This window comes from Alligator sinensis, unplaced genomic scaffold, assembly GCF_000455745.1.
Source record: "Alligator sinensis unplaced genomic scaffold, ASM45574v1 scaffold1099_1, whole genome shotgun sequence".
NCBI lineage: Eukaryota > Metazoa > Chordata > Crocodylia > Alligatoridae > Alligator > Alligator sinensis.
This window is the reverse complement of record NW_005842903.1, coordinates 96,086-109,029: the sequence shown is the minus strand read 5'-3', so window position 1 is coordinate 109,029 and position 12,944 is coordinate 96,086. Positions and strand designations below refer to the sequence as shown.

Below are 12,944 nucleotides of genomic sequence, written 5' to 3'. Positions count from 1 at the left end.
TTGTGGTGGGGTGGATAGGTGTGGGGGTGGGACGAGGGAGCATGTGGCTGTGTGTGTGGATATGTGGGGTTTGGGTGGGTGTGGGGTTTGTGGGGGACTGTGTGAGAGGGGAGGTTGGCTGGAGTGTGTGAGGGGGTGTGGGTGTCGGGGTCTGTGCATATGGTAGCGTGAGTGGGGGGTGTGGGTGCATTTGTATGGTGAGGTGTGCGTGGGGGACTCCTCCTATGAACACACACACACACCCCTCCCAATACTGGCACTGGCCCCATGCTCCCAAGGTCTGGTGATTCAGCCAGGGGCCATGTAGTGCTGGAGGCTGGCAGGTGGGTAGGGAAGGAGTGAAAGCTGCGGCAGGCAGAGGCTTCCAGTTGTGGGGGCAGGGGAGGCAGGGGGCTGAGGGTGGGTTGGGTTTGGGCTGGCCTTGGTGCTGGGTCCTGCTGCTGGCTTGCCCTGGGCCCTTCTGCCCCTAGCTCCTGTCATCTTTGACAGGCAGCCAGGAGCAGATAAATATTAATTTTCTAAATTTTTTAGGGGCCTGTGGGCTAGATAGAATTGCCTGGAAGGCTGCATCTGGCCTGCAGGCTGGATTTTGCCCGCCCCAGCGTAAAACTTATAATTTCTACTCTGGTGAAGGTCCAGAAGTTTAGCCAATGATGAGACATTTTGGGTTAAAACATTAATCATAATCTACACTTAGAAGAATGATTAGGTTACAAGGAAAGTGCTGGGTCATGGCAACTTTGGTTCTTTGTTTACTTATTTTGTGTGTTTTACCTATTCTGCTGTGTTTGGTTTTGAACAGAGGCCACATAATTTTAAAGGACCAGGTTTGGCTACTTTTATCACTCCAAACTACTACTTTATGATACAAGTAATCTGAACATCTGTTGATAAAATAGGCCGCAAAGAGGGGCTGTAGCCTGAAGTGTGATAATCCTGTAGTGTGATGGCAGGCAACACACTGTTTTATGTAGTGGGGACCAACCTTTTTGGCAGGTATGTTCAAATCAGCTCTGCACCCTCCCCAAGTACCACTCCAATCCCTTTCCCCTGCCCAAACTGCTACTCTGCTTTCTGCTTCCTGACCTATGCCCCCTGCCTGATCTGATGATCTGCCTTCTGCTCCATGCCTTATCTGCCACTGTGCTTCCTGTCCTCTTCCTAATCTGCTCTGTACCACATACAGAGGCTGCCCATGCCACTTATGACATGTGTGCCTCAGGTTGGCCACCTCCGGTTTACCATTTTTTTTTGCCCAAAAGATATCACAGCCAATTCTATGTTAATAGGATCACTGTTGCTTTTATCTACTAACTTCAGTGAGTATCATTTCCTAGCATTATCCATTAAATCTTTTGCCTCCCAGGTGCTTTCTGTAAATTGTTTTGCTCTGTTCATTTGCACCAAAAATAAACCATCTCTTTGGGTTTCCTTAATGATAAGAAACCATTCGTAGCTAATAAAGCTTATGATATTGCAATACAGCTTAATTAAGTCAAAGTGTGATTATAAAGATTTGAGAACAGTCATACAAAGGGCCAAGCCATGGTATTTGTGTGCTGCTAAAATGAAAGATGTATGCTCAGTGGAATTCTGTCAGGTCAGAAAGGATAGTATCGTGCTTGTTCAGGCTGTGGGATAGTCCAAGAATCACTCGGCAGTTACTGGTACAGCAACAAATTCAGTAGGTTTTTAACTTTCACACTCATGGGTATGTACGGTGTGCTTTGATAGTCATACAGATCTACAGGCCATACCAAATTTGACACATGCAGAGTTTAGGCCACTACATGGAAAGGATAGAAAGTAATATCTTTGACTTTAGAGAGAGTTGCCTGCATGCTGCTTTTAAAATTAATCTTAAGATATTAAGGCTACGTACAGACAGTAAAAAAGATGGGACTGAATTGATTCAGTCTTTGTAGGTTAGTTTAAGACACAGAGATTAAACTGATAAGCAAGTGAATAGACATTCACTTTTGATTCTGCAGTGGCCCAGGTCAGAAGCCCGTGGGCACTAGAGCACACCGCCCAGCCTGCCAGCCACTGCTAAAGGGAAGGGAGGAAGCTCCAAGGCTTTTACCCCCTCCCTGGTCGAGCGCGGGGGGGGAGGGTGCACATGCATGCGCATGTGTGTGTATCCAGGCATGGGTATGGAGGGCTGTGTGTGTGTGTGTATTTGCATGTGTGTCCAAGTGTGGGTTGGGGGGGTGTCTGCATGTGGGTCTGGGGGGTGTGTGCATGCGTGTGTGTCCATGTGTGTGTGTTTCCAAGTGTGGGTGTTGAAGGGTGTGTGTGCATGTGTGTCCACGTGTCTGTGTGTATGTATGTGCACACATGGGTTGGTGCGGGTGCCCAGGCAATACCCACTTCCTGAGCACCTCAAAAACATTGCTGATGCAGGTGTGCTTCCAAAAGTTAGCCAGCAGGTGCTGGGTCAGATGCAGGGCTCAACTGGGGAGTGCAGTGGAACTGGTCTCACCCTGCTCTTACCCTCACCCTACCATGGGAGGGACTGCCCTCACCCCCCACACCTGCCAGGCTGGACAAGAAGGCTGACTGTGCCTTCTCTTCCTCTGGAGCCCTCAGGCTGTCAGCTGTGGTTTGCCTTGGGGTGCACAGCCCCCCCCCCCCCCTGCATGGACCCAGGGGTGGGTGGTTCTGGGGGTCCACCCCCCCCCCCCCCCCCATGCATGGACACAGGAGGACACACACATACACATCCACCAAAACACATGTACACACACAAACACATACACCCACATGTCCCCCACGCTTCTCCACATGTACCCCCTCCCCAGCCTGGGTGGAGGAGCAGGTGGACCCAGAGCTGTCAGCTGAGGTTTGCTTGAAGGGGGAGGGGTAGTCCTGCCCAGGCTTTTTCCATCCCTACCTCACACCCTGCTCCATGCCCCTGCCTCCTCCAGCAGGAAAAGTTTGGCTGGGGCTGCCTGCTCCCCCCACCCTTCAGGCAGATGGAACTGTGTCCTCCACCAGGTTTCCCACCCTGACCCCCTTGTCAGCCAGCCCTCACTGCTCCTGCTAGGGAGCAGAGGGGCAGGGCCAGCCCTGCTCTCATCGAGCAGACATCACAGCCAAGCCCAGGGCTGGAAAGCATGCTGGGTTGTTGGGGGACTGTGACTTAACTTGAACCAGGAAGGGGTCCTGGGTAGAAGTTTTATAATCTAGTTTTACCTAAATTGGCTAAGTCTGATACTACATGCAACCAGGTTTATCTTAAACCAGTTTCAGCCATTTTGATACTGGTTTATTTGCACTCAATTTATGTTCTGTTACAGGTTTAAACTAGTTTTGGATCACTTAAACTGGTTTGTGTAACTTCTGTCCCTAGCCTATATGTCCTAATGGTCCAAAATTTCATTTTCTTTTGTTTTCTTATTTTCTTTAAATGCTATTCTTTGTGTTGGACTGAAAAAAATATTCTAATGAGATGTGATTTAGGCATATGCTTCATTTTATGCATGAACTTAAATGCTTTTCCTATAATAGATAGGCATAAGCATGTACTTGAGCGTTTCTTTTTTTTGAATTGGAGCCATTATTCTCTAAGTCCTGTGACCGGAGTTAGGGAAATGTCTGGACAGAAAATCAAACACATTTCTTTTGCTTTAAATATTCCCGAACTCTGATATAATCTGATGTTTCAGAATGTGTTCATGATAGCATTTACTTAGTATTTTTATGATTTTTTTTGCATGCTGCCTCATATTTATGTCAAGTTAAATTGTGGCCAAATTGTTATTCTTTCAGTACAGATGTGTCATAAAGTGTTGTGAAAGTCCTAAATCAGTGATATTTCTGATTTCTGATTAGAAATTTGGAAATGACAAATAAAAATACCCTACTTCCTTCCTAGATTGTGCACATAGTTAAATTACATAGTATACTATTTCTCTGAGCACTGCTGTTGTCATCCATTGCTAGTAACCTATACCATACCACAGGTTGAGGGTTTTAAAGTTGAGCCATTCATCTTCAATAGTAAATACTTCATTTTCTATTTAGCACTTTATTAAATATAAAATATAAACTTCAGTGCCTCTAGCAGTACTTGAATACTGTCTGCTGTTTGATTGCTTTTGTAGGACTGTTCAGTTTTGCAAGACTTGCAGATTCTTTTTGGGATGCCCTATAGTGCTGGCCTTCCAGCACTGTGTTTTAAATGGAGGAGTAAAATGGACTTGTAGTGGTTTTTCATTCTGCAGCAAATCTGAGAAGAAAACATAAAAGTTCAACTTTCACTGGTTTAGATGATTTTTTTTCAATTTTTCTTTTTATTGTGTCGAATTTGAGCAAATCTTTGATAATAAGATCTTGCTTTGGAGGGTGAGGTTAGGTAATCTAGTCATATTTTATGAGCTTCACTGTTGCCAAATGAAACAAATTTATTTCCAGAAATATAATTTTGGCTGCTGCCACAGGCAGTCCAGCCCCATAAATTTCTGCTCAGCAGTCTTCATCACTTCAACTGATGCTGGCTTAGGAAGCAAGCAAAGTTTACCCCGGTGGTTGATAGAAGATTTTTGGGAGGGAGAGGGGCAGGAAGGAGGAAAAACAGTCCAGCTAGTCAAATGTGAACACTGGTAAGTGAGCTGTGACATTGCATTGCTCCCACTCCACCTTTTCAGTAAAAGATTGGTGATATGGGCACAAAAAAAATCTCAGGGTAGGTAGTGGTTGAAAAAAATTGGGAACCAGTGTTTTAAGATTTTCTTTGCATGGCCTTGTGCCCCTTACCTTATCCTCTAGCTCCTGCTGATTCGCACAGAAGCTCATTCAAGATGGAGTGTCTATAGTATTGTTACTGTTTTTCGGCCTGAGAATTCAGCCATTAGTCTAGGTTGTTTCTATTAGGAAAACATGATGATGGGGTCAAGTATTTCTCTTTGCTGGAGTACTGTTTGTTTACAAGGAAAGTATGCAAACTTCCAGTTCGCAGAACGTGGTAGGAGTCCAAAAGCAGGAGGCAATTTCTTTGCTCATGATTCTAAGCCTTTGTTTCTCTATAGGACTGTGTCTTTGTTTTAGATTCAACTCCTACGTCAGTGGCATACACCTCTGTGATCTGAGCAGGGACTTCTATTGTTGCAGCTATTACTAAACAAAGCAGGTTTTAATAACAGCTTCTTCATTTATCCTGAAGGCAGCCATCACACCTACTATCACAGCCCATGGATTAAAGATATGTTTCTTGGGAGCCATCTAGCCTCTAGAATAGCGGTACTAATAAAAGTGATACAGTTGCACACTGTTGATAATCCTGTAGGTTCACATATCTTAATTCAGAGACTGCAAAAACAATAAAAAGGCAATTTGCACCTTCACAGCCTCATCTTTTTTCTTTCCCCGTTTTTCAACTGTTTCCTGTTTGAGACACTTGGGGGTAAAATCCAGGGAATTTATGGAATTAGGAAACTGTGCTCTTCTTTGTACCCTGTGTCCTCCCTCCTAACCTCTTTTCCACTAAAGAAAGAGGTTCTGAAAACTGACAGATTCACCCCGTGCTGATTTCTCCACAGGATTTTATACACTGTAGTCTATTCAATTTTCTGCCAGGGTACGAATGCTTTTCATGAAATCAACAGATTATGCAATATTTATCAAATTCTTGAACATTAGTAAGGACTAGGCTGTGGCTGTTTAGCATTGGCATGAGGACAGAGGCACTTTTAACTCAGCTGGAACATGAAACAGAGTGCAGCATGTGCATATGGGGCAAGCAAAACCTGCTTCTTATTTTCATTATGTTTACAACTTTTTCATTGTTCTTGTCCCATACAACCCATGTACAAATTACTTCAAAATACAGTGCAGACATCCCCTCTGGACTGAGGAAATTCGGGCACATGCTTGCAGTGGCTCAGGCTTGAAGCTGGGGGGGTGCTAGGCCAGTCCTCCCTTCCCTTCTATACTGCTGAGATGGTAGGGTGAGGGGAAGAGGTGTCCAGGCCCCGGTAGGATGCTCTGATTAGGGAAGGGTTCCCCCTATGTCTTGATAACAGAGCATTTAACAACTCTGTTATCAGCATTTGACACCCCGTCAGAAAACAAAGCCCCTTTCATTAGTTCAAGCTCTTCTTAAACAACATTTTGCAAGGAAGGAACATTCCAAGGAGGGATATTACCTGTTGATTAGCTTCAAAAAGCCCTTAAGACACTGTCCTGTCTGCTTTACACAGCCACTTCTCAGCATTAGCTAGCATACCACATGCTGGCTACCATCTGTGCTGTGGGAGGGAGGAGGGAGGCATCCTTGCTTGAGTTGTGAGCAGCGATGGGGGCAGGGGAGAGCAGGAGGAAGCCAGGCAAATACTCTGTGCCTGCAAGTCTCTGCTGGAGCTGCAGCCAGGGTGCAGAGGGGAGGGGCCAGCCATGCTCTGGAGAGCCCAGCCCAGAGAGCATGCTGGGATGCTGGGAGAGTCTGGTTTATCTTAAACCAGGATCTAAAGTAATACATGCCCTTTCATTATAAAATAAGCTAAAAAATAGACAAATGATGATGAGAAAAAGAAGTTATATTCTTCTAGTGTGGAAGTTGCCTGGGCAAATATTTACAAATGTGAGGATGTTGTTTGCAGCTTTTCCTTGTATTTCAGCAATGTTTACACATTCATAAGACATCCTTATAAAAAAATTGAACTGTCTGGATTTGCCAAGGATCCCTCTGTCTGCATAGCTGTTAAATACATAGTTATATACATTCACTCTGTCTGTACCAGCACTTCTATATTCCCTAATGCCCATACAAGTGGATTACTGCTAAGATGGGGCCAAGGGGGTGTTGGTTGTAGCCATGTTGGTCTAAGGACATAGGCAGACAAGGTTCTTTGGCTAAATGTGATATCTTTTATTAGACCAAATAAATAGTTACAAAAAATGTTCTTTGCAAGCTTTTGGGTACAAACACTTTTCTTCGGGCACAGGGAGAGTTTGCAGTACTGCAGTCTTGTCTACTCAAGATGGTGCTAAGACATCGCTGAATGATGTGCCAGAGAGTTTAAATAGGGCGTAAGGCCACTTGTGATGGAAACCTTTAGGTTTAAGGGTAAACCTCATTCTATAAGACCCATTCTATAAGGAAGTGTTTTGGCTTGTGTTGGAATGAAGGGCAAAAGGTCTTTGGTTGGAACAATTTTTGGCCAGCAGTCGTGACAGTTAGTGTCAGCCTTTCTATTAAAAATGGCTAAACTTAGTTTAGTGCTGGAACAGCTTGCCAGTTTTTAGGACTTTCACAGAAGAGGAAATGCATTTCTACACACATAGGAAACTTATATAAGGATATGGCATGATCCTTGCTGCTAAGCAGTAGTGGCAGGTGCACTTTGAGAGCTCTACAGGATATAAGGCTTTGATGCCTCTCTCTTAGTGGTAGAGAGAAATAGAATCTAGGACAGAGAAGTCCCTCCAGGGACACAGTTGAATAACCAAGCCTGAGGAGACAACAGAGTCTTATATTCTTTTAAAGTGTTAAAGTTACCAATAAGTGGAACCCCAGGAAAGAGGCTGTTATGGTATATGCATAATTTGTCAGGAGCAGCGTAAAAGTCCACCTGCTGTTATGCATTGTTTGGCATACGACTAATTTAACCTTCCCTTCCCCCTATTTTGGCAGTTTCAGAAAGCTTTGTTAACTAAGTGACAGGCGCGGGGGAGTTACTTTGATTTATCCTGACCTTCTATCATAAGAAATAGGAGGGTTCAGCTTCATGGGCTAGAGAGTAATTACTATATTGACTCTGAATTGGGAGAAACAAAACTTGATTTAAATTTGCAATTCTGCAGGTCCTTAACATGTAACTTGCCGTGCTTCCTTCTGATATTAAAAAAAGAAAGAAAATAGAAACAGTCATTTAAATTTGTGTAGCAGAGATGTTTCTTCCACCTTTTTACTGCATCTTAGTAAAGTTTTATGTTGCAAAGGCTTGACATGAATGTTATATAGATAGAGAAGCTCTGGCCCGCGACCCACATATTTGACCCCCCCCCCCCCCCTTTCCCAGGTTCTAAGGAATAAATACACATTTTTTAACACAGTTGCAGGGCTATTGATCCAGCACAGGGACATATCCTACTGCCTCACTGCTCTGTGGAATACTAAAATATGTAAAAACCTTGTTCGTGTTTATTTGCACTCACGGGGATGCCTGTACATAATAGGCCTTCACATCATGTTCTCTTTGCTCTCCCTTACCATGTCTTCGTCACTTGATCAGGGTTCCAGTAGTGTTTGCAATGGATGAAGAGTGGCTAGTACACTAGCGGGTTTCTTGTGGTAATACATCAGTCGTGTGTGACTTCAAGAAACCAATTTTCACTTTTTGGCTAAGTACAGACATTCAAAAAGCCTGAGGCAGCATCAATCTGTTTTGTGGTTTTCTGTAAGTGGCATAGTTTATATCAGTAGTGAACAGAACACATGCTCTCTCTTTGGTATGGTGGAGGGGGCAAATCTTAGGGTTCTGCCATATTTAAACCAGCCTGTGTGCGCCAAACTTCTGTTGTGTTACGGTTATAGACTGGTTTCCCATCACTTATACCGGTACAAGTGTAATGTCTGTACATGGCCTTCAAATTCATGCTTACAATGCTGGGATAGCTATGGGATTATACCTGGTGATAATTATTTGGTGTAAAATAATTAGTAGAATGTTATTTCTCTGTCATTATAGAACAGTGTTTTCAAACTTTGAATTACAGTAAGGAATAATAATATAGCCAAATGACTCCCGGTAGTCATAAAAGAAACTCACACAAACACACCCGAGTGTGAAATTTTTCAATAAATAATAAATTCATGAAAATGATTTATAATTTTTTTTTTTTTGCTTAAAAAAAAATTAAAATGGTGGAGGAAGGCCTATGTCCAATACAAAAGAATGAAGGAGTTCACTGCTCCCCTGGCTGAGAATCCCATGTTCAAGTCTCTCCTTTGCCTGAGGGGATTTGAACCCACATTTTAAATGGTCATCTGAGGTAGGGTAGCCTGCTGAATGTAAATGAAATAGACATTGCCAGTATTCAGAACAATTGAAGATAGCCCCTGATTCTCAGTGCAACGTGCTACACTTAAGTATTCTAAAATAATTGATAAGACTAATATCATGCCAGCAAGCATCACAGATATACAAGGTAAATTTCCACAGCTTAAAATCATCAGGCTCGAATTCATTCTGTTGTAACTCCACTACAACATCTGTTGCCTACAAAGTCTGCTCATCTCTCTCATGGAAAGCAGAATTCCATGGAGTTGCTTCAGAAATGAATATGCCTCTGCTGTACTGATGGACACTGGACCTACTCCCATTAAGTCTCGTCTCAGCATTGCTTCCCAGAGTCTCACTGAAAACAATGATCTCAAACTGTCTGTGAGGATGAACCGTAAAAGACCAGAAGCCTGCTTGCTTGTTCCTTCCAAACCTGTACTTTCCTGTGACCTGTTTCAAGAGAAATAAAGTGATGAATATTATACAACATTGCACTTACTGCTTTCTGATGTTTATGATGCTTACAATATGGCAAAACAACTGAGTGCTTGAAGGCAATGGCGGTATCTGTAGCTGTCACCTGCCTGATGTACTGTGAAGACAATCATAAGGCTATGAAAAATAGGGTTTCAGTCTAAGTATAATAGCATTTTCCTTCTCCTCCTCCTTCTTCTTCTTCAGTACAAAAGAAACTAGACAGCTATAATGGCTGGAATTTTTCAAAGGAACAAGTTGCCCAAAATCCATTGAATTTGAGTGGTCTTGGGTGCCTAATTCCCTTAGATTTTATTGGAAAGCCTGCTCCTTGCCTCTTCAGCTTTCTCTTGTTTCTTCTTGAATGGGGTTGTGTAAATAGAATATTTAATTTTTAATATTTAATTCACTGGAGACCACCAGATGTATAAAGCTAAACATCAGTTATAATTTGCATGCTATCAATAATAAACAATCAGTTTGATTCACTAGCTCAGTTGCACAGGTATTTGCGTTTCTAGAAACTTGAATGATATGTAGACACTGAGTGAATGGAAGATGCAGTGGTTTAAGTCATTAGCCTAACCTTATGCTAAGACTAAAATGTAGGTTCAATTTCCTGCTCCATCAGGCAGAAGTCAGGTGCGACTTTGGGTAAGTTTGGCCTTTCTGTGGCTTCACAGGCATACTGTGTGAAGTATGCTGAGTATATTAAAGATTCAGATGTGCTCAGAAACTAAAGTAATGGGATAGTTATCCCAGATAGATTGCTAAATGGAGGAATGTAGAATGATCAAAGATAAAATAATTTCTTTTGAATATTTGCCTTTTGCAAATGTAGTTTGTTATGATGACTGTTGCTATGGGAAAAGAGTTGTTACTGGAGTGGCATATGGTATGTGGGTTCAGCTAGCGCAGTCAGAAATATTAGACCTATAAAGACAACATCTAGAAGATGAAAGAGTTCTAAACATTAGTCTTCATCCTTTAGCTAAGTATAATGACAATGCTTATTTTTAGGTGTGTGATATTCATGACTGATATTAGCTTTTTTGTTTTCAGAATGGACTCAATGCTCTACACCTGGCTGCCAAAGAAGGTCATGTGGGACTGGTACAGGCATTACTGGAAAAAGGGTCATCAGTGAATTCTGCTACAAAGGTATCTGTGTCCACATTTATACATTTTTACAGAACAAAAAAAAGTGAAAGAAAAAAAGAGAAGTATATATTTCCCCCACTTTTCTGAAAGGCAGGAATAATACAAAGAAAAATACTTTTTGGTACATAAAGTGTTAACATTTAACCATAAACTCAGAGCTGGGGTAAATCAGTCTAGTTTCATTCACTTCAACCCAAATTTATAGATTCAATATAGAAATTACAAGTTTGAAATAACATGGTCTAGGTGTTAGAGAAGGTCAGGTCAGATGACTGTATCATTCCTTTTGGCCTGAAAATCTGTGAGTCTGTGAATTAGCTGAGGCTCGTGGGGTAATAACAGAAGAAGAAGGTTGAAAACTATGTGCACTGTGGAAACGTTAATGTTTCACTCATAGGAAAGATGTTATTGTTTCCCTCATCATAGGGGCAGGGCATATAGCTGAAAATAGTAGATGCTTTTAGAAAAGTGAATATGTATAAGTGCACCAGCTCTGCTGTATTTCAGGCCTTGTCTACTCAACGGCTTAGTGGAACTAATTTCTGCAGCAAGAACTCCTAATTTGTGTGATAATGCTAAATCATGGCATTTCCAGGAAACATCTCATCCTTCCATATCCCAGCGCACATTTGATTATCTCTGAAACTGGTAATGTACACTTCGTCTGTGACAGGAACCAGCTTTAGGGAAAGCGGCCCCCTGAGTGAACTGGTATTGTGGTGCGCCCACCCCCACTCCCAAGTCAGCAGCTGTAGGCAGAGGCAGGCAGGCAGGTTCACAGGGTGCAATGGAGTGGGGAGGTGGAGCGACATGATGCATCAGGTAGGCAGTTGGGTGGGCAGTGGCTGGAGATGAGGGCAGGCTGGGCTGAGCACTGCTTCTCCTGTCTGGGGTGGGGATTGGCTGGGACAGGGCAGGGTGGGATGGGGGGAAAGCTGTGCTATGACTGCAGGCTGCTTACCTGTGTGCGTGCATGAAGCCTCCCTGACTCCCCTGTTGGCCACATCACCTACACCTAAAGCCGGCTCTGTCTGTGACCATTTTTAATAATGGTTATTTTTCTTGAAGGACTTTTGTTTATTGCAGATGGCCCAGTTCTGTGGGCCTTGACTAGTTTCAGTGTCTGATCAAAATCTGTAATCTGCCCGTTAAATCCCAGGGAAGGCAGGAGTTGGCAGTCAGTTTCAGCAATTCATCTCTTTTCATTCTAGCAGCCTCAGAAGCTACTCTATCCTCTCCATCAAAGCTGTCCAGCTTCTTACTGGTTGAGGGCCACACCAGTGGCAGTCACAGCCCTCTTTCACTTCCCTGGCTGCAAGCTGCCCCGGCACCACCTGGGCAGGAGGCTTCCCCCAACAGCTGCACTATGTGTGTGGTCAAATGCCCACCCCCCATCACCTCTTTGGCTGTGGGCTCCCTCCCTGTACTGTGCCACAGACTCTGCTGAGCTGCCCTGCCCTGTCCCCTGCAGAGGGCAGGAAGTGAAAGCCAGAGAAGGGAGGGGGAGCCTGGAAACCCCGGCTGCAGTAGAAGCTGGTGCAATGAGGGGAGCAGCTGCAGATTAATCCCTGCCTGCCCAGCCAGGCCCACCAGTTGGACAGCCCTGCTTTACATAACCCATCTGGATGCCTTCCCTTCTGGCTACCTGGTTATAAGCTAGGTGGTAGCTCTAACTCCCTATTTCCCATTTTGGTCTTGTTGAAAAGTGAAGGGAGAAATTTCCCTTGTTGGGGAAAGGTGCAGAGCAAGAAACGGTTGCCCACAGGCCCTGCCGGGGAAGAGAGAGAAAAAAACAAAATGCTAGGGTCCTGCTTTTGCACAAAAATATATTCTGCTGCAAGAATACAGGGTTTAGTGAATGCTTGGCAGAATGCCAATGCTATTGCAAGCTCACGTTCTATCAAGTCTTGACTGAGATGAATAAATACGCTTTTACCTCCAAGAGCCGTTGTTTCAGGCTCTTTGCAGTCGTATTCACTTAATATTTCTGAGGTTATCTTTGTAACTACAAGGGTCAGAAACTTAATATAAAAATATAACTGACATTCCTGAGCCTTTTTCAGCCATAAGGGGTGCATTTTTGGTAGGTGTCATGGACTCTGTGGGGTCCTGACTATGGAGTACTTTGAATGATACCTTTGGAGAGTTGCATTATAACATGGTTATTTACTTCTTTTGGCTTCAGAGTTCTGAAAAATGGTACTGCATCTAGAATCTTGAACAAAAACAATTTAGGCCCTCAGTCCAAAATATTTCTCCCTATTCTTAGGGCATGGGTGGACAATTATTTGGGCCAGAGGGCCT

The 12,944-nt window shown here is 43.5% G+C and overlaps 1 protein-coding gene across 1 annotated transcript in view; it reads left to right on the top strand.

Annotated features, from left to right (window-relative positions):
• The window catches only part of LOC102378565 (ankyrin-2-like), a gene marked incomplete at its 3' end in the record, with an annotated part of 143,923 nt that overhangs the window by 38,879 nt on the left and 92,100 nt on the right, over positions 1-12,944 (top strand). Inside the window, exon 3 of the mRNA XM_025192212.1 lies at positions 10,542-10,640. Within this exon, the coding sequence (XP_025047997.1) occupies positions 10,542-10,640 (99 nt within the window). The remainder of the gene's footprint in view (positions 1-10,541; positions 10,641-12,944) is intronic.